Source organism: Sitophilus oryzae, unplaced genomic scaffold (genome assembly GCF_002938485.1).
Source record: "Sitophilus oryzae breed Bouriz unplaced genomic scaffold, Soryzae_2.0 scaffold_1436_pilon_pilon, whole genome shotgun sequence".
Lineage (NCBI taxonomy): Eukaryota > Metazoa > Arthropoda > Insecta > Coleoptera > Curculionidae > Sitophilus > Sitophilus oryzae.
In genome coordinates, this window is record NW_022146100.1 from 3419331 (window position 1) to 3446859 (window position 27529).

The 27529-nt window shown below is 33.1% G+C and overlaps 2 protein-coding genes across 6 annotated transcripts in view; one reads left to right on the top strand and one right to left on the bottom strand.

The window, feature by feature from the left end:
- The first annotated feature begins 284 nt into the window (after positions 1-284).
- On the top strand, positions 285-10321 carry LOC115876476 (protein shuttle craft). 2 transcript variants are annotated; one of them, XM_030892270.1, is made up of 10 exons: positions 312-348; positions 407-486; positions 648-1254; positions 1312-1465; positions 1521-1690; positions 1875-2525; positions 3942-4124; positions 6213-6552; positions 7676-8069; positions 9592-10321. In XM_030892270.1, exons 3-10 carry the CDS (start codon positions 670-672, stop codon positions 10085-10087), a joined length of 2973 nt encoding a protein of 990 aa, XP_030748130.1. In that variant the 5' UTR covers positions 312-348; positions 407-486; positions 648-669; the 3' UTR covers positions 10088-10321. The 2 variants fall into 2 exon arrangements, with proteins under 2 accessions (XP_030748129.1, XP_030748130.1); XM_030892269.1 differs by having other exon boundaries at positions 285-486.
- Positions 10322-15157: 4836 nt separating this feature from the next.
- The window catches only part of LOC115876481 (extracellular sulfatase SULF-1 homolog), a 60696-nt gene continuing 48324 nt past the window's right edge, over positions 15158-27529 (bottom strand). For 3 of the 4 annotated variants that reach the window (XM_030892278.1, XM_030892277.1, XM_030892279.1), the window contains exons 6-12: positions 25546-25784; positions 25121-25389; positions 24784-25010; positions 19848-20045; positions 17409-17918; positions 16112-16478; positions 15158-16017 (exon numbers count right to left, since the gene is read on the bottom strand). In XM_030892278.1, the coding sequence (XP_030748138.1) occupies positions 15875-16017; positions 16112-16478; positions 17409-17918; positions 19848-20045; positions 24784-25010; positions 25121-25389; positions 25546-25784 (1953 nt within the window). In that variant the 3' untranslated portion in view covers positions 15158-15874. The remainder of the gene's footprint in view (positions 16018-16111; positions 16479-17408; positions 17919-19847; positions 20046-24783; positions 25011-25120; positions 25390-25545; positions 25785-27529) is intronic. The other variant, XM_030892280.1, reaches the window with a different exon arrangement.

Here is a 27529-nt window from a genome sequence, read left to right on the forward strand (position 1 = left end):
CCAACTGAAGTTGGCAACAAAGAGATCAGTCATGTAGCCAGTATTTGGCAACTTATGCCATAAAATAAAAAAAGAAGAAGAGGCGGATCATATATAAATGAGTGAATCATATATTAAAATAGAGTTTACCAGTCATTGGCAATGTGTTTTTTGTGATGATGGACGATAAAAACGTATAGGAAGAAGTAGGTATTATTTTGTTCAAAAATCCAAAAAGAAGATTTCAATCACATTTTGACGTTTTACAAAGTGTCAAATGTCAAAAAGGTATTTTTGGGGTGATTTGATTGGTGGACACATTTTTACTGCTTTTTTAATTTCTAATTTTTAAGGCTGAAAAAGTTTATCGTGAGTTATTTGTATTATCGGCTTTTATCAGAGTGTTACATATTATTCTGTTCTACAGGTTGTTGTATTGTTTTATTTACTGATAAAAAACTTAGTTCAGAAAGCGGCCATTACGTTTACGTTTTTGGAAAACATCTTGTAAGTTTATCAGTAATCATAGAATGGATTAATAATTTACTAAATACGAGTCTAATGCTAAATATTAACTCATTTGTATACAGAAAATTCGGTGCTAGTTGCACAATAATTGGCAACTACACCTTACATTCCTATTGTGTAAATTGTATGTTAATTTTTAGGATTTTTCACTTAAGTTCAGTAATGTCAGAGTCTTCTTCAAACGAGGGAACACGTTCTATTGTGCCAAACAGTTCTCAGCCTAGTTCGTCTGTGTTAGTATCAAATTTACAGCCTACAGCACCAGAATACATTCCTCTAAACAGTGTTACTAATAATGGTGCAATACGTAAGACATTTCCCAGACAAAATAGGTATTTTAATAATGCAAGGACTAACAAATTTCGACCTGACGATCAGAACAAACATAAATCAATAGCCTCGAGGAACAAGGACTATTTTAATGGAAACGGTACTTCATCCAGACATCACGAAGAAAGGAATGATGGAAACGGTCATTATAAATCAAATAATTATTACGGTAGTGCTAGTGGTCCATCTAGAAAACCCGATGAAAGGAACGATAGGAAGTCACATTATAAACATAATTATTATGAAAATAATGGATATTATGAAAAGCCCAAGAGAAATAATACAAGTTATGAGGTAGAAGATAATAAAAATCATTATTATGATAGTAACAAAGAGAGATATGCTGGCAATGTTGATAGTAGAGAGAAAAATTCTTCGTACAGAAGAAGAAATTATAAGGACAGGGATAACTACAGGGTGAGCAAAAACATTTTAATAAATAGAATGTTTAATAAGCTAATTTTCTATATGTAGGAGCCGAATTTTGGGAAGAGATATAGTTTAATAAGGGGAGATTCAAAACATAAACAATTTCCTAGGAATAGGAACAATGGATTTCATGAAAATCATAATGAAAGTGATGTAAATAAAAAAGAATTGCCACTGCCAATAACAATTAGGGATAATGGTAATATTTTATACCTTTTATATTATTTTTTAATGTAACATATGTTGATTTTTAGAAAATCTAGAAGGTCAAAGGGAAAGATTAGTGGATATGATTGATAGACATGCACTGGAATGTTTAGTTTGCTGCGATAAAATAAGAAATCAACATCAAATTTGGACTTGCGAACAATGCTATCACATTGTACATTTAAGTTGTATAAGTGCGTGGGCAGAATCATCCCAGGTAAGTTTTATCTTATATACAAGGCATCAAATAATAAAGATCAACTGACACTAAATCATAGAAATGAGAATATCGGGGAAAACCTTTTGAGGTGTAGGCAACCTTAATAGTATTTTGAAGACACATAAGTTCTCTATTGCCACAACATACAAGGCTCGTTTTTACATTTTCTAAATTTTTCTAGACCGCAGAGACGAAAGGACAATGGCGTTGCCCCGCGTGCCAAAAAACATACAAAGAAATACCACAAGATTACCAGTGTTTTTGCGGCAAAATGGTCAATCCCAAATTCGATCCGAACGTAATTGCGCACGGTTGCGGCGATGTATGCCTAAAAAAAGGCAAAAATTGCGAACACAAGTGCAACATTTTGTGCCACCCTGGTCCCTGTCCCGAATGCAATGTCATGGCCCCGAAACCGTGTGGTTGCGGCAACACCGAACAGATCGTGAAATGCAGCTCGGAAACTAAATTCGTCTGCGACGGAACCTGCAATAAACCGCTGGATTGTGGCGTTCACGATTGCGAGAAGAAATGTCACGTCGATGATTGCTTACCCTGTCAAAAAGTTCTCCTACAGGAGTGTTTTTGTGGGAAAACAGGAAGAAAGGTGCGGTGCAACGCGGAGGATAGAGGAAGGTTGACTTTTACCTGTGAAAATCCATGTGGGAAATTGCTGTCTTGCTCGAATCACAAATGCAAGAAACAGTGCCATTCGGGTGCTTGCAATCCATGCGATATGGACGTGGATGCTGTTCAGTATTGCTGGTGTGGTAAAACTCCGTTGGAAGTTCAAAGGAAGTCTTGTTTGGATCCTATTCCTTGCTGTGATCAGGTATTATATAGCTCATCTCGCGTAACTTTTCCCGATATGCCGCAATTTGATTTTTAAAAATTGGAAGTTTAAACAAAATTAAATATACAGGGAAAAAAATAAGTAAAATAGTTTGTGTAAATTTATGTACTAAAATGCTTCGTTTTGGAGATACAGAATGTAGAAGTTTCATTTTTAGTTCGATTTTTTTAAAATAACTTCGGAACTAACGTCGATATTTATTTACAATAAAATTATATAAGAGTTTCTTGCCTTGAACTGCTAATATAGAAATTAATTCCACGCTGTGTTCGTCATAATGTGGATCAACCTGCTCTCACTACCGGTTTCGGGGCCCTACCCCATCATCAGGTGAGCTTGGGTATTTCCACAAAACGACGAGCACAGCGCAGAATATATAAATACGACTTATCGTAAAGGCGTAAGATATTAAGTCCCGCATCGCGAGATAGCGGCCTGCGTGCAATGGTAGTACTTTCGTACCACCGAGGCACAACTTCTCGATAAATAGAGGCTTTTTCAGCTGGCCAAAATATATAATGGAAAAATACATTTCTTTACGGTTTTAGGTATATAATAAAAATTATATAAGAGTTTCTACCTTCAACTACCTAATGCAAGTCATTACGCTGTGTTCATCATAATAATGGATCAACATGCTAAAACTGCAAGAAATGTATTGTCGTATTTATATATTCTGCGCTGTGCTCGTCGTTTTGTGGAAATACCCAAGCTCACCTGATGATGGGGTAGGGCCCCGAAACCGGTAGTGAGAGCAGGTTGATCCACATTATGACGAACACAGCGTGGAATTAATTTCTATATTAGCAGTTCAAGGCAAGAAACTCTTATATAATTTTATTGTATACCTAAAAACTGCAAGAAATTTATTTTTCCATTATATATTTATTTACATTGATACATTTATGTTCAATTTTACTTAGAATCGAAAAAGTCAATACATATCATAATGACAAACAATATCAATCGTCAAAACAGTTCCAAGACATGTAAGTGGCCTCTCCTACAACTAGGAGTCATACTTACATTAAAATCGAAATTCTCATATCAAAAAAATTCCAGACACTAATTTGCAACCAAATATCGATGTTAATTCAGAAATTGTTTGAAAAAAAAAATAAAGCTTCTACACCCTGTATCTCCAAAGCAAAACATTTTACGAACTTTAGCAGAAGGCAGAGAAATCGTATTTTGCTTCTTTCTAATATATTTTTTACTATTTTTATTGTTTTTTTAACATTTTTACGTGTTTTTTTTTCTGCAAAACGTAAGAAACAATACCCATCCGTGATTACAATATAGATTGGCTAAATGCGGAAATATTATGGGAGAAGGACTATATTATTTTCAATATACGTAGATATCAAATTTTGTAATATGTGTTTTTTTTTATAGATTTGTTATAAGTTATTAAAATGCGGACATGATTGTAAAGAGAAATGTCACGAAGGGGAATGTCCGACTTGTCCGTTAAAAAAAGTGGTTCGGTGTCGTTGCGGAAGTCTGACTAAAGAGGTCACTTGTGAGGAATTCATAAATATGTCCGACGATATGACGTGCGAAAGAAAATGTACAAAGGTAATCTTTATTAAATTTCATTTTAAGGCCCCGTCGTCTAGACATACCGTTTCACCCGCGGTTTTATGTCAGTTATAGCATTTAGTTTAGTGGAATTAAAAATATTTATATTCTTAAAATAATTAAAAAGGCTTTTATCGGTTGTTTTTCAAAAGTGGCTCACGCCTATAATTTTTTATTTTTTTCAGATAAAAAAAACAGTAATCTCCGGATTGTCTTTACAATAGGAAACATTTTTTTATTATTGACTTTTTGAGAAAAATATGTTCTTCATTCAAGTTTGCGCATACCACCTGTGACGTCATACGCCATACAAAAAAATATCCATATTGTTCAATTGCCACTAATAAAAAAAGACCTAAAATAGGGAAGAATTAGGACATAACCCCAAAAGTTACGTCAAATTATGGAGCTTGACATTTGAAAAATTGTTTTCGCGTTTATTGTGTCATCTGTTTGACAATTTGAAATTGGCGCGCGGAGCTTGCCGACCAATGGTGCCGTTTATCACCTGTGACGTAGTGACCAACCTGCGCAATATCATACGTTGTATTCTTTGTATCATGCATGCATGGTGGGCGGAAAAAGCACCATAAAAGCATTCTAGAGTGGGGATCCTTGACAGTTCTGTTTGACAATTCATTTGACACATTTGAATTTGATTTGAAATTTTGTGGATTTGTCAGTCTTTACGGAGCTTATTTTATGTTATTTATTATTTATTCTACTACTGATAGTTGTATAAAGGTAGTAAATCTAGATGGAAATTGTGGCGGAACTTAAATTAACAGTGACACTATCGCGATTTATCGAAAAAGACTCTAAAATAGTTGGTTGTGTAGCGTGCGGTAGATCTCGGCAAAAATTGAGTGAAATAATGGAACAACTTTTCGCTAGTAAGTGACTATATAATATACATACGTGTAGTAAACCGATCATATATGAAATTCACTTAAATTAACTAAATTATATATTTTTCTTGCATTTTAGCTTTTATTTATTACTTATCAAAGATTAGATGTCAAAGAATTTAGATACGTCTAATTTGACTTACCTGCTTCAGTAGCATATCGGATGTTTGTGTTAATAAATACTTATTATAACTTATCTATTTTTATTAGAATTATATATTTTTATAACAATTTTAATAACTACCAACATTTATGCACACCGTAAAATAAAACAACAAATTATTGAGTCTACCCCACGTCTACCCTACATCATAGTTTTACATTTTTTAAATAAAATTAGAACGACACTGATAAACCGGAATTTAAGTTGGCCATATTTGAGGCCCATCGCGGTGTACCTAAGATTTTTGATATGCTCCTTCCTTAGTCTTCTTATTCAAAGTTATAAAACAATAAACTTTTGATTTCTAACCAAAATTTTTCTTGACGGGTAATAATCAATGGTCAAAATGACATTCCTCGCAAATTTTGAAGTATAATTCGTGGAAAAGTCAAAAGTTTATTAACTTTTTCCACTAATTGAAAATTCCTACCACTAATTTTAACGTTACAATTACTTACATTCAAATTAGAGGAACAAACTTCTACGCTAATTGGGACTACTAATTTATTCTACTAATTGCGAGGTTCTGAGGGTGCATCCACATCATCCTAGAAAAAGCGAAATGGCGGTATGGGCGTAACGACCTTGTATCGATTTCCAGCAATTCTATTGGCTGAAATTTTTCGAAAATTCATCTGTCAAAAGCTTCACCCTGAATGAAGCTTTAGAGCGCTTTCACACACACCGGCAAAATCGGTGCCGGTGCCGGAACTGAAATCGATATTATTCATATTAATATTATATTATTATTCGTATAATCGCGATTAACCATTTTAGAACAAGCAAAATTTTTTATGAAGAATGGATTTTTCTGAAAATGTCAGAATTTTTTTCCCTTTTTTAAAGACAATCCGGGGACATACTGTATATGACATAAATCAAGAAGTGACCGAAATTAATTGAATACGTCAATGAGTCCTGATTTGTCATACACTAACATATCAAATCTCGTTTTTTTATCTGAAAAAGTAAGGAAGTTCTACCTCTGGTCTTATCCTATTTTTTCTCTGCTAGAAACGCCTGTGCGGCAAGCACAAATGCAACCAGAAGTGCTGCATCGAGATCGAGCACGTGTGCCTGTTGCCCTGCAACCGTCCGCTGACGTGCGGGTTGCATAGATGTGACATGACGTGCCATCCGGGCCGATGCCGGCCCTGCATGGAGACCAGCTTCGAGGAGTTGTTTTGCGAGTGCGGCGCGAGCGTGACGTACCCGCCCGTCGCCTGCGGCACGAAACCGCCCAAATGCGACAGGCCCTGCTTGAAAGCGAGGGATTGCGGCCATCCGGCCAATCACGAGTGTCATCCGGGGCCCTGTCAACCGTGTTTCGTGCTGACGAAAAAGTGGTGTTTCGGTAAGTTGATTTAAGTTTATCTTTATTTTTTTATTTTTATTTTTCTCTTTTTTATTTTTTTATTTATTTTCTTTTTATATTTTTTTCTCTTTTTTTGTTTCTTCATTTATTTATTTATTTTTATTTTTATTATCTTTTGTTTCTTTATTTTTTTTTGTTTTATATTTCTATTTTTAATTTTTTGGCCGGATGAGATCAAATATCTCGTGAGTAAGAGACGATTTAGACACTCGCCAAGTCGGTAGGCCATTGACAATGATATGGCTGAGGAAAGCGTTTCAGATTCGACGTAAACAAAGTAGACTTCATCCAGATTAGCCTTGGCAGCAAAAAGAAATCTTAAACTTGAAATCTTCACTTTTAATTTTTTTGTTTTCAATTTTTTATTTTCTTTATTATTTTGTTTTTTTCTGCTTTTGTTGTTTTTTGTTTCTTTTTAATTTTTATTATTTTTTTTCTCTTTATTTTTTAATTTTTTTCTTTTTTTTTCTCGCTTTTTAGGGTTCCGTACCTCAAAAAGAAAAAAAACGGAACCCTTTTAGGGTCCTTTTGTTATCTGTCAATCTGTCTGTCTGTCTGTTAAGACATTTTATCTCGGGAACGCGTGGAAATATCGAGTTGAAAAAAAAAGAAGATAAGGTGGTTTATGCTACAAAAAAACGTATATTTCGATACTCTCAAGGGAATCAAAATTTATAGAGTATTTTCCGTTGACCTAGAACTATGAAATTTAGCAAGTAATACCGTCTGATACTACAAGTGTAGGGAAAAATCTGAAAACTATACATTTATAATTAAGTCATAAAAATATAGTCTTAGTACCTACTACTAGGTAAATGAATTTGTAGATATAGTTAGACATTTTTTGAAACTTTAGTTTCGGAGATATAAAACTAATCGGACCTTTTAAAAAAACTAATTTTTATTAAGAAACTATTTGAGACACGGTTTACCAAAAATGTTTTTTTATACCTACTACTGGCTAAATGAATTTGTAGATATAGTTTGACTTTTTTTGAAACTTTAGTTTCGGAGATATATGTATAAAATTAATCGGACCTTTTAAGTACGTAAATCATCGACATTTTTTATAGTGTTTTCAGCAATGATGTTAACTTTTTAGGTAAGCACGAAGAACGGGGAGCTATCCCTTGCCACCAGGACTCCTTCAGCTGCGGCCTGCCCTGCGGCAAGCCCATGCCCTGTCAACGTCACAAATGCGTCAAGCCCTGTCACGAGGACGAATGTCCGCTGCCTTGTACCCAACCCTGTACGGTGCCGCGTACGTTGTGCGGCCATCCCTGTAACAAACCCTGTCACGGTGCTCCCTGTCCGGAGAGCAGTTGTAGGCAGACGGTTCCCGTCACGTGCCAGTGCGGATTGCTGAAAAGCAGCAAAATTTGCGTGGATTTGGTAGACGAGTACAGGAACATCGAGACTGCGCAGATCAAGGAGAAACTAGATAGGGGCGGTGATATTTCCGAAATTATAAGGCCTAGAGTGTCGGTGCTGAAAGTGTAAGTAGCTCTATGTTTACTTGTTTCGTTAAAGTTAAAAAAATTAGACGATGTGTCTCGTCAATAAAAGTTTGACAAATTGGCAAGTAGCCATTGTAATGAGCGGAGTGTTTTTCGCGGTAACATACTCGTCAAGTCCACGTGGATTCTCTGCCGCGTGTATATGTTACGGTTAAAGTCTGATGTCGGGTTAATGTCGACATTAACACCTTAGGGTTAGGTTATGTTTTTGGTTGTTTTGTTGTGTGTTATTCTCGAGATTAACTGTAACATATATATTGGGTGCGTCCCAAAAGTGGCTCACCCCTATAACTCTTTTATTTTTCAGATAAAGAAACAGATTTGGCATGTTAGTTAGACATAAATTAGGATTAATTCACGTATTCAATTGTTTTCGGTCACTTCCTGTTTCACCGGAAATGACTACAACTTTTGATTTTTACTTTTGAATAAGAAGGCTAAGGAAGGAGCATATCAAAAATCATCTTAAATATGGCCGACTTAAATTCCGGTTTATCAGTGCCGTTCTAATTTTATTTAAAAAATGTAAAACTATGATGTAGGGTAGACGTGGGGTAGACTCAATAATATGTTGTTTTATTTGACGTTGTGAATAAATGTTGGTAGTTATTAAAATTGTTACAAAAATATATAATTCTAATAAAAATAGATGAGTTATAATAATTATTTATTAACACAAACATCCGATACGCTACTGAAGCAGGTAAATCTGGTAAATCAAATTGACGTATCTAAATTCTTTGACATCTAATCTTTGACAAGTAGTAAATAAAAGCAAAAATGCAAGAAAAAATATATAATTAGTTAATTTAAGTGAATTTAATAACTGATCGGTTTATTACACGTATGTATATTTTATAGTCACTTACTAGCGAACAGTTGTTCCATTATTTCACTCGATTTTTGCCGAGATCTACCGCACGCTACACAACCAACTATTTTAGAGTCTTTTTCGATAAATCGCGATAGTGTCACTGTTAATTCAAGTTCTGCCACAATTTCCATCTAGATTTACTACCTTTATACAACTATCAGTAGTAGAATAAATAATAAAATAACATAAAATAAGCTCCGTAAAGACTGACAAATCCACATAATTTCAAATCAAATTCAAATGTGTCAAATCAATCGTCAAACAGAACTGTCAAGGATCCCCACCTAGAGTGCTTTTCCGCCCAAATGTGAATACATTGACCATGCATGAATACATGGATTGCATTATGATATTATATATCTTTCCTTAGTCTTCTTATTCAAAGATCAATCCTAATTTATGTCAACATACCAAATCTAGTGTTTTTATCTGAAAAAAATAAAAAAGTTATAGGGGTGAGTCACTTTTGAGACGCACCCGGTAGATAGCGATCTATAAAATATATTGCTTTTTATTTAAATATGTTTTGTAGTAAATTGATCATACTCCAATATTGTGTCTGCATAATTGAAATTTCCTTCATAGACACAGATCCAGTAGGCATGCTCTATATACAATTTTTTTCAGACTGGATTGCAACGAAGAATGCCGAATCTACGAAAGAAACCTACGCCTCGCGATCGGTCTGCAAATCCAAAACCCGGATTTGTCCCAAAAATTAACTCCCCGCTACCCCGACTTTTTGAAACAGTGGGCCAAGAAAGACCCGAAATTCTGCCAAAGGATCCACGACAAACTGACGGAATTAGTCCAATTGGCCAAGCAGAGCAAGCAAAAAAGCCGGTCGCACTCGTTCGAATCGATGAACCGCGATAAGAGACAGTTCATTCACGAGTACTGCCAGTACTTCGGGGTGGAGAGCGAGGCGTACGACCGGGAACCGAACCGAAACGTGGTGGCCACGGCCGTCAAAGACAGATCGTGGTTGCCGGGCGTGGGTCTGTTGGAGGTCGTGCAGAGGGAGAATGGGCAGAGGAAGGTGCCCGGTCCTGTGCTGGGTTATGGCGGTGCCGGTCAGTCGGAAAAAGTGTCGCTGAATGTGCTGAACCGGGTACAAAAGTGATAAACGTTCGAGAGAAACGAAAAAGTACATAAATTTAACTATAATATGTGTTCAGGAGGAAAATTAATATTTTTTATCGCTCTGAAGAGAGTGACAAAAACTATATGTTCAATAGAATTTTTTTATCCTAGGTACCGCAGAAAATTACTCAAATTATAATAACAACTATATGTTGGGACAAGGTCTTTTTTTGCAATAAAAATAGTAATTTGTTAAAACGACTCAATTTATTTTGTTTATTCTTCTAAATTCAAACATTACAATATGATCTAGACAATTTTACTATATTTTTATAACCTTGCAAACAAATCACTTTTGATAATAGCTTATTTTGCCAAAATCAAGCCAAATTTGCTGACAACTATATATTGGGAGAGCACAACAAGAAATTTGTTTAATACGGAGTTACATCACCTTTCGCCTTAACAACTGCCTGAACTCTTCATGGCATTGTATTTACCAAAGATTGGCACATTTGAGGAGAAAAATTATCCCAAATTTCCTGCAGTTTTGTCCGAAAATCAATAATTGTTCGTTGAGGATGGTTTCTTAAATATTGCTTCATTTTATGCCACACAGTTTCTATAACATTGAGGTCCGGACTACTTGCAGGATAGGATAGAACTTTTATATTATTATTACCGAACCAATTTTTAGTTGATTTTGCTGAATGGCACGATGCTCCATCTTGTTGAAAAATATAGTCTTCGTTTGGAAACAATTCTTGAACACTAGGCAAAAGTGAGGTCTCAAGTATATGTTGATATTTTTGGGCGTTAACAATGCCATCTATAAAATTTAATTTGCCCAAACCTCTTGCTGACATGCAACATCAAACCATCATCCCCTTAGGACATTCAACAACCCTCTTTAAGCAATCTTTATGAAAGGCTTCTGCTTTATTTCGTATTATTCTTTTTCGATGATCTCCAACGCAAACATCAAATTTAGACTCATCGCTAAAATATGACCTTATTCCAATCATTTTGTGTCCACGATAATTTAGATTTTGCCCAATCGTAGCGATTTTTTTTTTGAATTTCTGTCAGTAGCGGTTTTTCTTTGGCCTAAATAAGAATTTGTATCAATAATCTTCAGGTAATTGATTATCCACACAAAGTAAAGTTTACCTTGTAAAACCCCAGACCGCATTTTTGGAAATATTTTCGGCAACATTCTCTTGATATATTTAATCCAGTTACAGTATTCCATTTAACTGTTACTTCGTGAAGAGTACTTCTTCTCGCAGACTTGCAAATTTTTACTAAATTTCGTAAATCTCTCTGAGATACAACTTTTGGCCTTCCCGAACTTTTACCTTTAACGCCTACACTGGCAGATTTGCCGTATTTTATTATATTAAAGACCGTGGTTTTTGGAATACTTAAATCATCAGAAATTTTTCGAATTGTTTTTCCAGTACTGTATTGACGAATGATAATTTCGCGTAGTTTTTGATTTGTAGCTTTTCCACGGACCATTACTTTGGATTAAATTAACAAAATTTCAAAAATTAACGTTACTTACAGTAAGTCTCACTACTCAAAGTATCGAGTCATTTACAAGCTGCCAATGCTGAAGTAAACAGTTTGCGACATTTGTGACGTTTATAGCAAAGCCGCCTATGATATTAATTATTAAATACTTGTCCCAACATTTAGTTGTCAGGCAAATTTGTCCTTTTATGAACAAAATCCGCTACTGTAAATATGGATTGATTTACAAATTCATAAAAATATTGTCAAGTTGTTTAGGATATATGGCTGTTTGTATTTAAAAAAATAAACATATATTTTTCAGTCATTTTGAAAAACCAGGGCAATAATTCCAAAATATGACCTTGTCTCAACATATAGTTGTTAGGGCTCGTATGCTGACTATCTTTTTTTACTTCCTTTAGAGCGAAAAAAAAACTTCTACAGGGTAGTCCGAACTGTATCCGGAAACTTCGGCAGCATATTCTGCAGATAAAAATTAGTAAAAAAGTTTGTAGAAATGTATATCCTAGAATGCTTAGTTTCGGAGATACAGGGTGTAGAAGTTTCATTTTTATTTCGATTTTTTATACATTGATAATATTTGAATGAAGATTGGTGTCTGGCAGTTTTTTTTATATGAGAAATTTGATTTTGATATCAATATGACTCCTATTTATAGGGGGCACCACCTACATGCGTTTTAACTGTTTTGAAGAGTAATAATTTTTCGTCTGTACCCGTGTAAAACTACTGAGTGAAGAAATATACATTTCCGTGGTTTTTTACGTAAAAAATGCCTCTTGGTAAATCGTTCCGACCAACCGTTCTCCAGATATTTAGAATGGAAGTAGTCATTATTGACAAAAAATAAACATGTTGAGTAGATAGTTATTTGACTGACATGATAAATTTGGTAACTTTTTATTTCTTTAAATTAATAATACATTTTTCTTTGAAAAAATGATGATAAAACAGCTTCTGTTGAACCAAAATCATTTGAAATATATGATTTCAGTATAATAACTATTTAAAAAATGTCTATACCAATGTGGCGGATTCACCTCTCCAAAAAATCCTATATGGGTATTTATATAATATATTATATAAATATATATATTATTTTATATTTATATATTTTTTTGTTTTATTTTTATTTTTTTTCTTGCAGTGGCGAAATCTCTGTATAGGATTTTTTGGAATAACTATTTAGTCAACATGTTTAATTTATGTCAATGATCAATAATAAAATTGTATTCATAATTTCCATTCCAAATATCTCGAGAATCATTACTCGTAGCGATTTTTGACAAGAGACCCCTTTTACGTAAAAAACGTCGTAAATGTATATTTTTTTTACTCAGTAGTTTTATACAGGTACCAACGAAAAGTTATTACTCTTCATATCAGTTAAAAAAATGTAGGTGGCGCCCCCTACAAGTAGGAGTCATGTTAATATCAAAATCACATTTCTCAGGTCAAAAAGATCTCACAAACACCTATTTTCATTCAAATATTGACGTTATTTCAGAAATTATTTGGAAAAAAAACAAAATAAAAATGAAACTTCTATACCCTGTATCTCCGAAACCAAGCATTTTAGGACTACATTTATACGAATTTTTTACTTATTTTTATCTGCAGAATATGCTACCGAAGTTTCCGGAAACAGTTCGGATCACGCTGTATATTAATAACTACTTTTTATCAGAGCTATAAAAATTATCACTCTGAGGAAACTTAATAATATTTTTTACACTCTGAAGAGAGCGATAAAACCATTTTATTGTATAACGGTTCATTTTGCATAAATTTCATAGAAAATATTATTGTTTACTTGAAATTTTTCATGTAATTTGGATACAACAAAAAAAATGTTTTTTATTCTATTCAGATTGTTTAAAAAATACTTATACAACACAACATTTTTATCACTGTAAAGTATTGGTTTTGTCACTCTAATCAGAGTAAACCAAAACGTTTTGGTTTATTTCCGTAATTTTCTGTTCAGAGTGACAAAAACTATTGTGTACTATATTGTAGTTAATTTTTGGAAGAGAAAAGTACTTTAGTAATTCTGGTGTTGTTGTCAGGTATTATATTTGTTTTCCGTTTGTTAAAAGTATGAGTCATATGTTTATATTTTAAAGCTCTATTTTTTTTCATCAAAAAATAATTGTTTTAATCAGCTTTAGACGCTGTGTATAAATGTATATATATACAGTGTGGACTATTATTATTAGTTCTGGTAATTATTGGGAAAACTGGAAATCGCCCGATTTTCACCAAAATTGGTATACACACTATTTTGAGGTCGTAGATTACGAATCTGAACTTTTTTCTTGGCGGTCTCTTACCGTTTTTCAGAAAAACGGAAAATTATTTCAACATTGAATTTTTCTTTATTTTGGCCCTATAAAGTAATAATTTCACTATATTTTCATTATATTATAGTTTATCTAAAAGCCACACTTGATTAGGGATAAAAAATTGTCCAAAATTTTACTGAGAAACACTTTTCTTAACAAAATAACAAAGAAAATAGAGACCAGATGGAAGTTTGACATTTGACATATCCTTCTTTCTCTCTCCTATGTAATGAGAGAGACAAATAAATTCTAGACCTAATCTAGAAATTTGGAAATTTACAACGTTGCCATATCTTCTATTTTTTCGTGTGATTAGGGATTTTAAATAAATTACCTATTATGAGATCGACAATAATTAAATATACCTACCGCATCCACAAAGTTACGCGGGAGAGTTTTGATCGCGTTGGTTTCAACTTCTATGCGGAGGGGGTTAATCTTTTTTTTTTGTTATATTATATTTATAACCACGAAGTTGTAAGAAAGTTTTGATTGCATCATTGGTTACAACTTCCATGCGGAGGGTGTTAATCTTTTGTTGTTATATTATATAAAAAAAAGATTAACCCCCCCCCCGCAAAGAAGTTATATAAAGACTATTCGTAACCACGAAGTTGCACGAAAGAGTTTTGATTGCATTGGTTTTTACTGCTTTGCGGAGAGGGTTAATCTTTTTTTGATATAATACATATATAACAAAAGATTAACACCCTCCGCATGGAAGTTGTAACCAATGCACAAAACTCTTTTGTGCAACTTCGTGGTTATAAATAGTCAGATCTCGTTGGTAAAATAGCAATTATGGGAAGGAGCCGTTCTTCTGGCGACCGCCTTTCGTAATCCCAGTTTGAGCGAAAAAAAACACGTTAAATTTAGATGTAGCATTGGCAACGCTGCTTTAAATGCCAGAAACACAACCCAACATTTTCAGATTGTTACAAATTTATTTTAGCAAATTTTCCTCTATTATGCATAGAATTTGTTAAAAAAGTAACAGAAAATAGCAATAACATCATTGTTTATTGAATACCTAACGAAATATGTGCTAGAAAACCTTAAAAATATAAGAAATTAAGAAAAATTCAATGTTGAAATAATTTTCCGTTTTTCTGAAAAACGGTAAGATACCGCCAAGAAAAAAGATTCGTAATCTACGACCTTAAAATAGTGTGTATACCAATTTTGGTGAAAATCTGACGATCCAGTTTTCCCAATAATTACCTTAGTTCCATATAAGCACAGATAATTATTGCACATCCTATTTTTGTATAAATTTCTTACATTTAGGTTTTTAAAATCATAATTAGGTATTATTCTTTAGTTAACACCTTGCCTGACAATAAAACAGATATGAAATATAATTTTTTAGAATTATCACAAATAGTTGTTATTTTTATTTCAAATACATTAATTTCTGACATCTTATCATACAGGTGTAAGAAAAAAATATATATATTTTTTTATTCTCAATCTATTTTTTTCGGTTGGAAAAAAAAACAATCATAAATAGTTTTATTTAAAATTAAATATTGAATATTCGTTGCAATTTACACATATTAGATTACACAGAAAAAAATGATTTATTGCCGTTTGCAAAGAAACTACATAAAATATATTAAAATATATCGATCTAGATAAGCGTATTTTTCGTTTCTTCAGTTCTTAAATTAACTACAAGCTAAACATAATACTTTCTTCTATTTTGTCCTATCATATATCTTCTATTAATCTCATTTCTTCTTCACACTAAGAAATAATTCAAAGAACTCGATAATGAAACCGTAAACAAACGATTTTCTAATTTTTAACAAAATAGGGATGTATAATAATATCGACATGGCAAAAAATCGATATCGAACTTTTCGATATGTATCGATATTTTCTGAAAAAAACACATCTCTACGGAAAATAATGATTTTCGCCATATTCTGGTTTAGATTCAGCTAAAAACGTATATTGCTTGAGTCAAGTTGTTCGGTACAGTTGTGATTTCCTTTACAGGCCACCATTTTCTTTAAGAGATCTTTTAAATACGATTTTTCCGATGGTTTTAGTTGAGAAAATCTGTTACGTAACTCGAAAGGGTCTGAAAAAAAGAAAATTTTCAGTATAGTTCAATGTTAAAAAATGGATATAAAGTTTCTTCAGATGACAGTATTGCATTTTTTTTAAATTCTTACCTATCCTCAGATTATAAAAGGTGATCAATCCAGTTGTAAACTCACAATAGAGGAAATTGTGTGTGTTATTTATCGTTCTGAGGCAAGAATACGTATTGTTGTTCGCGTTCATGCAGAAACAGAAAGGCCCAGCTTCCCACTTCGGTTCCGTACGCCAATGGTCGTTATTGTGCTCGAAACAAGTCATCCTCTCTATATGGCACTCCTCCTCCTTCCTCTTCTGCTTCCTCAGCCTCCTTTTGTCCTCCCTGGTTTGCTGAGCCATCGTTTCTTCCGTTTTGTTCATGTTATACTCGTCATCGTCCTCACAGTAACAATTTTCCCGGTATTTGTGTTTTTTTGATGGGAAATGAGTGGAGTTTGAGTCCTAAAAATCGATTGCTGTATGAAATTTATACAGTGTGAGTCTTAACTGAGTGCAAATGTTTTCAGGACGCGCAGATCTCGATAAAATAAATATATTCGAAGTAACCGAGTTATTTTAGTTTGAGAATTAAAAAAAAAATTTTGTTAAATTTTGAGAACCTTTTCTGGATTTTCTTAAGAATGCCAATTATAAACTAGTGTATAGTGCTAATAATAAATTACAACAATTATTAGGTAATCCAAAGGATAAAACACCTCCACTGGAAAGGTTTGAAAAGGGTATTTATGAAATTTCTTGTAAAGATTGTAATCAGAAATATGTTGGGCAAACTAGAAGATCAATATTAACTAGATTTAAAGAACATTTAGCTCAGATAAGATATGGTAGACCGGATAAATCTTGCGTTGCCGAACATATTGTTGATAAAGAACATTGTATCTTAATAATTTAAAATTAATTAAACAAGTCTCAAATTACAGGCAATTAGATGCATATGAAAGCATCAGAATTAATAAATGTAAAGATAGTATGAACAGAGTCAACGGTCCAATTCTTTCAAGTTCTTTGTTCCTACTACTCTAGTGGGGGAAATTTAGCTGTTACGCTCGGTGGGCTCTGACTCGGTTGGCTAGATCTTGCCACGCCCACCCGGTGCCCACTGAGCGAGTATATAAACGCTCAACTTGTAGATTAGTTTTAGTTTATAATCATCTGCTGATGATGCTAACATGGTTAGCGAAACGCGCGTCCGGTGTGAGGATTTTGACATTACGTTTTTTAACTTAAAATTAGAACACCGATTTTTTTTTTAAAAATACTAAATTTTAAATTATTTTTCGCGAAAAAACCTCATAGACGTGTTTCTGGGACCGAAACAAAAATTTTTTGCACTTATTTCAGACTCACCCTGTATATCTGATATTTACTTACCTGTTGACTTAGAGATCTCTTGTAGTTATCAAACCTATTTACTCTCTCTTTATTATCAGAAGAATTGCCCTCTGTAGATGGAAGGTCATGGTGATGCCTGTGATTATGATTTTTACTAGCTTCTTGCTGGTCAAACACGTTATTCTCTTGTCCATTTTCTTTCTGCGAGTTAGGCGTTCTTTTGTGACCAGTTATCGGACTTTCCTTGTACGGTTTATTGCTAAGGGTTCTCTTAATGTTTGTATTGTACGAATCTGTTTTGTAATCGTTTGTTCTAGGCTTGGTAAATTTTAAATGCTTCTTGATTTCCTTTAAGTTTTCCAGTTTCTGTTTGAGCGAGAATATTTCGCCCTCGATTTGGTAGCGGGACTTTTGCCAAGTCCTTTTGTCCTGGTAGAGGGCGTTTGAGCAGTTTACCCGGCCTTTACTGATCGTACATTCCGGTAAAATCTTGGCAACCTCGTTGGTTTCGGTGCTTTGGCTGGTATTATCGTGCGATTTATTAAGCTCCTAAAATTTTATACATCTTGTCGTTTGTTTTTATTCGAGAAATACCAAAAATTTTACTATATCTAAAGAATGCTAGAATGGATGATTTCGGCAGACATTATCCGAAAAAAAAGGCGCGAGTGGATGATAATTTTAGCGAGGTTACTCCCTAGACTGCCAGTTGGTCCTAAGGTGTAGTTTAAAATTGGAGATAAAATAATTTTTTTGGAAATGTGTCTGGAAACCTTCTATCCTTTTTTAATCTTTGTATAATTTGGGTTAATGTAAGTTTTACGTCAATTTTTAGGGCTCTAACCAGGTCGCAACGACCTGTCCGTCGGTTGGCCGGATGTATTGCGTTTATAGCTGCGGCCAGATGAACGACCAGTTTCAACAGAGTTGTCAGATCGAACGTTTTTTTACGTTTTACCAATTAGAAAATATTGTTTCAGAAAGAATTAAGTTTCAGAAATGTTAAAATATCCGAGTTAACTAAAAAGCGAAGTTGGTGTTCATGAGCTTATGTTCTAATATTAAATAATGCATTTAAAATATTCTTGGATTTTTCGTTAATAAATACTGGTGTGGTAAATGGAATAAGTAGAATCTCCAACCCCGACTACACGATAACGTCGTTATTTCCATGTTTTTCAAATCCGCGATGCCTGCTATTCCATCAGTCGTTTCATAACAGAATATTCTACATCCTACGTCTATGTAATTTAATATGTGTAGAGTGAGACATGTAACTCGTGAGATTTTCAGCATTATATCAATAAAGGACAAAAACAGTATTGTTCCTAAAGGTGCGTCCAGACTTGAGCATTTTAGCCCGAACGAACCGAGCGCGCACGAACAAGCAGAACAAATAGGCCGAACAAAAAGCATTGTGTACGTGCGACCGACAAAAAGGGAGATATTCTGTTTCTTTTTTCTACTTATATGGACTTCTACTGATGGCTCTTATCGACTTTAGAAGTAAACATATTAGGGCCATCGTAAAAAAAGGTCGTCAGACATTGGCTCTAAATATAAGCAGGTAGAAAGTTTAGCTTCCAGTTATTTCAATGTTTACAATATAAATTCCTCTTTTTTATTGTTACTGAGAATCTACAACAGTAAATACTTCTATTTTTATGAATGTTTAAGTTACTTTTACTCTTAATTTTTTTTAAAATAATGTACCTAGTAGAAATATAGTCTAATGGACCCTGTTTGAAAAACGTTAAATTAAATATAATATTTAAAATACTCCTTGTGCATGACTACAATACAACTAAAAAAAAATAATTTAATAAAAAACAAGTGGTTGTAGAAAAACTTTAAATATATGATTTTTTTATTTTTTAACATCGAAACTCGAAGGTATAATAACAGGTATCATACCAACCATAAAATTAAGAATTGTGTGAAGAATCGAATTTGGTGAAGAATCGACCCTTGATAAAAAAAGGGACTAGATTTAAGTTTCCCTTTGATCCAGTCTGTATACTAGTTCTTTGGATTTTCTGCACGTGTGCAAAAACTACACTAAAACACTATATCTTATAGAAAATAAAATATTGTGCGTTGAATTTGAGGGATTTCATCTGAAAAATTATTAATTTGGAAGAAAACCGGCAACAAGCGGCAGAAAATTATAATATTTTGGTGCAGTCTACAGGTCGCAACGACCAACGGACGGCCAGGACGTTAGTGTGCGCGGTATCATTTGTTTTAATGGTTTTAGAGGTGTCAGTGTGTTCGAACCCTTAGTAAATGAGGTTGAGAGATTGACCTCGCCAAAATTATCATCGATTGTTATTCTCCAGCCGTCTCTGACGCTTTTTTTTTCGATCAGACGGTATTTTTAATAAAAAAAACTCGTTTATATTTTCTTCCCTATGAAATTCGATTTTCGTGACCTATGCTATTTCTCAAAAAAGAAAAATCACTAAATAACTGAATTACCGTTAAATCCTGAATTCTATTTGAAAATTCTCCCACGCTGTTCGAGACATTTAAGTACGAATTTCTCTTGCCTCGATTCAAGCGAATTCGAGTTTTTCTCTTTAATTTTTTTAACAGAACACGATCGGCTAATTGATACTGTTTTGTTCTTTTAAACGGCCGATGATTCAATCCATTTCTGGATCGATGATCGATTTCCTAAAATATTAATCAGCAGTTATTGCAACACTTTTTAAATTTAAAACATCATTAGTATAAGTTGAACCAACTAATTGTATCGGAATTACATTTTTGGAGCAAAATGTAGGTTTGTTTGTACTAGCACAGATACTAGAAATATTTTTAGAACACTTTTTAATATCAATTCACAGGTAAATTGTATTATACTCAGAGATATAGAGGTAAGGAGAATGAGCTTCGAAAAATGCGCATCCAAAAATTTTCTTTTGCCGTCGTGGCATAAAAACTATACAGGGTGGTCCGAACTATATTCCGGAACCTTAAGCAGCATATTCTTGAGATAAAAATAAGTAAAAAAGTTCGTATAAACACAGTTTAAAGAATATAAATATATCAGTTGACCCACTCTTCGCCCGTATCAAAATTCCTCACGCCGCTCCCCGCCTGTCTTGTAGACTTGGGTCAGTCAACATCCGTTGCTCAACGTGTACACAGCGTTCCAAGTTTATTTTAGTTTTGTTTTCGGTCCGACGCATAGGGTGAACCAAAAATAGTGTTTTAGTTGTTTTGTTCGAATTGTGAATAAAATGTCTACTAGAAATATTTGTGCAGTGGATGGTTGTGAAAGTAGAATGACAGACAATATATCGTTCTTTAGGTGCCCAAAAGATGAAGGAAGGTATGTGTTTATATAGTATAGGATATTAAGTATATAATAATTAAAGTATTAGACATATTAAGTATATTATAATTATGGAAACCTATGAAAAAATGGTTTTAAAAATATACATATATATTATGAAAAGATTTTACTCGAAATATGCACAAAATATTTATTTTTAACAATTAGTTTATTATTTTAGTAGATATTTTAGAGTAGTAGTAGATACTTTACTATTATGTTTTGGATTTTGCAGTATTTACCGGTTTGCAAAGTGCATATTAAATTATTATTTAAGATATTTGCATTTTTTTAAATAGCATGTTTTACTTTTTAGATGTTTTTATTTAACTTTAACTACCTACCTGGAAAGTCCAAATTTTATCGTCAGGTAATAAAAATACGTGCATATAACTTCTTCTGCTATTGACAAGTTTTTTAGAGTTTTTACTAAATTTTATGTAACAGTAAATATAACAATTGACGAGCACATGGGAAAAACGATGAGTATCCAGAAATGATAAATGTTCAGGAAACCGTTTTTTTTTAATTGAAATTACTCATGGACTTTTATATCAGAGTTTATATCGTTTTTCCCATTTTTAAATGCCTGTTTCTACGATATTCCCCTTTATTTAGGTACCAAAAGGTGTAGCTTTTTGGTACTTTCATTATTTTCAATACTGTAATAAATTATATTTGCATATTTCTTAAATTATAGCATGTTTTGCTCTTTAGCTGTTTGCATTTAACTTGAATCTACCTTTTTATTAAAAGGTAATAAAAAGTACTTGGATATAACTTGTCTTGCCATAGTCAATTTTTTTTTCTGTTTTTACTAAATTTTATCGAACAGAAAAAAATTATTACACAATTAACTACTAACAGTCATAATTACTGTTCATGATAATCATAAAATTTAGAAAAAATTCCAAAAAAATTGATAATGGCAACACAAGTTGTATGCAAAGGTACTTTTATTACCTTACGATAAAATTTGGGCTTTCCGGGTAGGTAATTAAAGTAAAATGCAAACATGTATAAAGCAAAACATGCTATAATTTAAGAAATATGCAAATTATTATTATAAATATTAAAAAAATTAACTTATTATATTTATTTAGTATACATTTTTCATATGGGGGTTCTATAATAATTATTAATAATAATTACCCTATTGACAATTCCATATTACAAAGAATTAGGATAGAATAATATATCTAATATTTTAATATTAATGTATATTTAATACTAAATACTAATAAATATTGATCAATTATTAAAGACGCCTAAAACTGTTAATCAATAAAACTAGTACTGTATTTTTATTTTTCTACTTGCTATATTAAAATTCCTTAGTATTTTTAGTTGATTCCTCGTATACGGCCAGCGTTCTGACTGATAAAATAGCACTTCCGCTGCACCCGGTAAACGTACAAATTTTTTTGTCACCTCGAAGGGTCACGGGCCGCCTTTGAAGTCAAAATAACAATAGAATTCCTTAGAGTGGACCAACTGATATATTTATATTCTTTAAACTGTGGTATAAATGTATGTCTTAAAATGCTTAGTTTTGGAGATACAGAGGGCGTAGAAGTTTCATTTTTATTTCGATTTTTTCCAAATAATTTCTGAAGTAATTAAAATTGGGAGTTTTTTGACATGAGAAATTTGATTTTGATGTCAATCTATGACTCCTATTTGTACCTACATGTCGTTTAACCGTTTTGAAGAGTAATAACTTTTCGTCCGTATCTGTTTAAACTCTACTGAGTGAAAAAATATACATTTCCGTTACTTTTTATGTAAAAAATGTCTCTTGGTAAAAATTGCTACGCGCAACCGTTCTCAAGATATTTACACTGGAAATAGTCAATAGGTACATGTATGTCATTATTGATAAAAAATAACTGACTCAAATAATACATTTGGGAAATTTTTAGTTTTTTAAATCAATCATAAATTTTTCTGCGAAACGATGATAAAACAGTTTCTGTTGAACAGACACCAATTTTAATCCAAATATTGACGTTACTTCAGAAATTATTTGGAAAACATAGAAATAAAAATGAAACTTCTACACCCTGTATCTCTGAAACTAAGCATTTTAGGACATACATTCATACGGACTTTTTTACTTATTTTTATCTACAAAATATGCTGCCAAAGTTTCCGGAATACAGTTCGGACCACCGTAGTATATCGGACCAACGCAAACCAACGCAACGTGGCATTCTCCCTATCTCTGGTTTATTTGGACTACATTATGAGACTATTTGCATATCTACAGGGTGTCCCCGAAAACCTACACGTGCTCCAAGAAAAAGATTCCTTGAGAGTTTCCCCCTGTAGTTGTAGGTATGTGAAATAGTGACTTATGGAAGTTTTATGTAAGTCTAAGACTATGAGAGAGATATGTACAGGGTGGGTCAAATTCGACGCTTTTAAATGGAAACACCCTTTTCTATAGGAGATAGACAAAACATGATGGTGAAAACCGCATATCGATATCTGTTACCGTTTCGGAGTTACGGGGTGTTTTTTAAAAATATGCATTTTTAACAAATCGCTGTAACTTTTTTGCTATGGAAAATTTTGTATTTTTATGAAAACATTTCCAAAGCACCTTTTTACGAAGAATTTAATGGTTTAAGTATATTTTTTTAAAATTAATAATTTAAGAATTATCAACAGAAAATTTGATTTTTTATATGGGACACCATGTATATTTTTAATTTATTGAAAATAATTTAAAATTACCTTTCCAAAAATATAACACACTTGATATTTTGCTAGATTCCTCTTTGAGGTATAGAGTATATAAAAATTCGCCCGCTTTAAATAAGTAGGCTTTGAACGGCACCGGTTGTAATGCAAAAAAAAATTAGCTGTGAGCATCAATTAAAACGAAAATAATATTTGCTATCAGAGATGCAGAATTTTATAACAATTTAAAATATATTTAACCAACATCAGCACATTTAAACATAATTTAAAAATATCTAATAACAATAAAAATAAATAGCAAAGACATGAGATTTTGCTACAGGTGTTCGACATATCGACCGTCTTCTGTTATGGACAGACGGGGCAGTTTTTGAACATTTCTCGCGGAATTCATTAACTTAGTAGGGGTGAAAGATACCCTCTCATAACTGCTAAGTATTTCTAATTCTTAGCTAGATTATACGGAAGAATAAGGAACCTTTATTCTTCCGCAAATATATCCATAGGATTAGATCCATGCGCACTAAGTCAGGCGGCCTCGACGGCCAACGGCTGGGATCTTGGTTAGCTATTCAATTATTCTTGAAATTGGCTGCAAAAATTTGCTGATAACTTCAGCTTTTAGAGGCGGTGCGTCGTCTTGCTGGAAAAATATGTTTTCGAGTTCCATTAAGGGCATATCATCAATAAGGGGTCCAAAGCCTACTAGTTAAAAGTGGCGAACTTTTAAAAATTCTGTATTTCGAAGGGGATTATAACAAAATATCAAGTGTGCTATATTTTTGGAAAGGTAATTTTAAATTCTTTTCGGTTAATTAAAAATATAGAGGGTGTCTCAAATAAAAAATCAAATTTTCTGTTGATAACTCTTAAATTATTAATTTTAAAAAAATTATACTTAAACCATTAAATTCTACGTAAAAAGGTGCTTTGGAAATGTTTTCATAGAAATACAAAATTTTCCATAGCAAAAAAGTTACAGCGATTTGTTAAAAATGCACATCTTCGAAACGGTAACAGATATTGATGTGCGGTTTTCACCATCATGTTTTTGATGAAAATTGAGTTCCAGACACCGATATTAGTTTTCGTCTATCTCCTATAGAAAAGGGTGTTTCCATTTAAAAGCGTCGAATTTGGCCCACCCTGTACATGTTTAATTGTGATTTAGTGTGATTGAATTTGAAAATTAATAAAATTATACTTATAGATGAGAGAATAGCATAGGACAGAGCTAATAAGTAGGTATAAAAAGTATGTTCTTATTATTAGTTTATTTGTTAATCTTTCAATTATATACAGGGAGTTTCATAAGTAACGTGAAATATTTTAAAAGAAAAATATTGTTTTGTTATTAAACAGACTTACCGACGATGTTCTATATACAAGTCCATTCGAAGTAAAACAAAAACATTTCTTGTCTTCTCTGTTAGTCGGCACCACGTGGTTAAGGTTTTGTTGACACCGGCGCTTTGCCAGTTTGTTCTTGTTAATATGACAATTCCGTTTCAAACCATTACGACAAAGTAATTTCGTGTCGAACAAACATTTTCCTGCTTTTTGTGGTAAATCAACGCTGTTCTTTATTCTGATATCTATAAAAAAAACATTTTTTATCACTCTGAACTAGGGATGTGCGATATTTTCAATAATATCGATGCTCTTCTAGTTTCAAGATTCATTTTCAATTTTTTTATAAACTTACCTCCTTCATTTGATTCTGTAGTGCTGGTAGTGATATTCATATCGATTTCACCATTAAAATCGTCAATTTTCGACGAATTAATTGAGTTAGTGCCATTCTCAAAGTTTTCCGTATTGTTGCTCCCATTAGAAAATTCATTAATTTGTCCAGCTTTGTACATATTTGATACGTTAAATTTTGGAGCTATTTGTTCCAACGGTAGAGAATATTGTAAAAGACTGGATTGTTGTTGTTTGTTGTCGAGATAAGGCGTTTCTCTACGACCTGAACTGAAATAAGAGAAAAAAAAACATTTAAAACCTATTAGGGCTGGGCCATAATTCCAATAATATCGATATTTTCGATACAGACTAATAACACTGATTAAACACATAAAAAAATCAGGTATCGAATATAAAAATGTCAATGCCAAACCAAACACTCACCTCTCTATTAAAAACGTGTCTGGCCATTTAATTTTCTTCTTTTTCTTTGGCGTGAGGAACAAAGGCATGATGGAATGGCCGTCCATGTGAACAGGCGGTTCTACGCCGGCCATGTCCAAAAACGTAGGAGCTAGGTCTATGTTTAGTACTATTTCGTTCAACGTGGAACCAGGAGTAATACCGGGACCTCGAATTAGAAATGGTACCCGAACATCGAACTCAAACGGAAAGCTTTTACCCTAAAAAACTCACGGATTAACAAATTTTGAATCTTAAAACTGATAGTTAGGTAGAACTCAAGAAAGGGGGACACAATAGAGATGAGCAAAACTGCGATTCTCCAATCGCAATTGAAACTACGATTTTTATATTTAAAAATTGTATTAGGGATACCGGGTGTTGCATCGTCGAGCGGGACATAGGAAATCCCATGTAAATTTTTATGGGGTCAATTATTGGCTTCCCTAATTATTTTAGAGAATAATTCTATTTAGGTTTATTGAAGAGCACTATATATATAGAAATTCATTAGATGTTTTTGATTAGCCCGTTTACGAGTTATCGTCGATTTCTTTTTAAATATTTCTCCTTTCTTATGGTCCTGTATTTACTTATGAGCACCAGTCAAGGTAAAAGATAACTGTCAAATGAAGTTGTCATTTCAGAAATTTATCTATTTAATGCTTTATTATTATTATTATTAAAAAATCATACCTACATCGAAAATATTAGCCATGAATTACACTACCGAAGAAAAAGTATTGATGATTAAATGGTATTATCAAGGAAATAGTTATCAAAAGGTGTCGGACATGTTTGCTGCTCTGTATCCGAATAGACTGATACCTGGAAAATCTACAATCGCAAGGAATATCCAGAGATTTGAGACCAAAGGTACCCTAATAAATAACTGCAGATGTGAAGCAAGGCAGGAACAAAGAGAAGATGTAAGAAATGATATCGACTTGGAAGTTTTATTGTGCGTGAAAGAGAACGATGGAAAGATCAGCACAAGGAAACTTGAGGATGAAATAGGAATAGATCACACTACAGCGTTTCGAATTTTGAAACGACATAAATACTATTCCTTCAAATATGAAAAGCACCAAGAGCTACGAGATGGGGACGAAATACGGCGGCAGGCGTTTTGTTTTGATATGATGGAAAGAGCAAACACGGCTGGGAATGTTTAAAAAACATATGTCGTCCCAGTGCTGCCAAAAGTCACTAACTTACTTTTTATTACTTCCGAGAAAAATGCGTCTAAAGATGAATTGCATTGCATAAAAATGTTATAGTTAGTAACTATTCGGTATTAAAATAAAACATAAATAGCCAGAAATCGTAGTTAATGACATTTGCACTCGATTCTCCGATTCAAAACATAGTTAGTGATTGAATTTGGTTGTTCGGAAAAATGTTAGTTAGTGACTTTTGGCAGCAATAGGACGATGTTTCACTGACGAATGCACGTTTACCTTAAATAATGAATCCAATGTTCAAAATTATCGATATTGGAACAAAGAAAACCAACACAGGTTTGTCGAAACAAGGACGCAATATCCACAGAAAGTAAATGTTTGGGCAGGGATATTCGGACACAATATTATCGGGCCATTATTTCTTACGCGAAATTTAAATGCAGAATATTATTTGGAACTACTCGAAAATTATATTTTACCTGCTTTATATGATGCCGCTAGGGAAAATCAGGAAGTTTGGTACCAAATGGATGGCTGCCCTGCACATAGTACCCTGGCTGTTCGGGAATATTTAGACAATAGTTTTAACGGAAACGTTATTGGCCTAAATCATACAGTAAATTGGTCAGCAAGGTCTCCTGATATTTCGCCAAATGATTTCTTTCTCTGGGGCCATTTAAAAAACAGGATATACAAGGATAAAAAATACCCAAATCTAGACGAGTTAAAAAATGCTACTTCTGCCGAATGCAATAGAATTTCAGTTTACCAACTAGCGAATG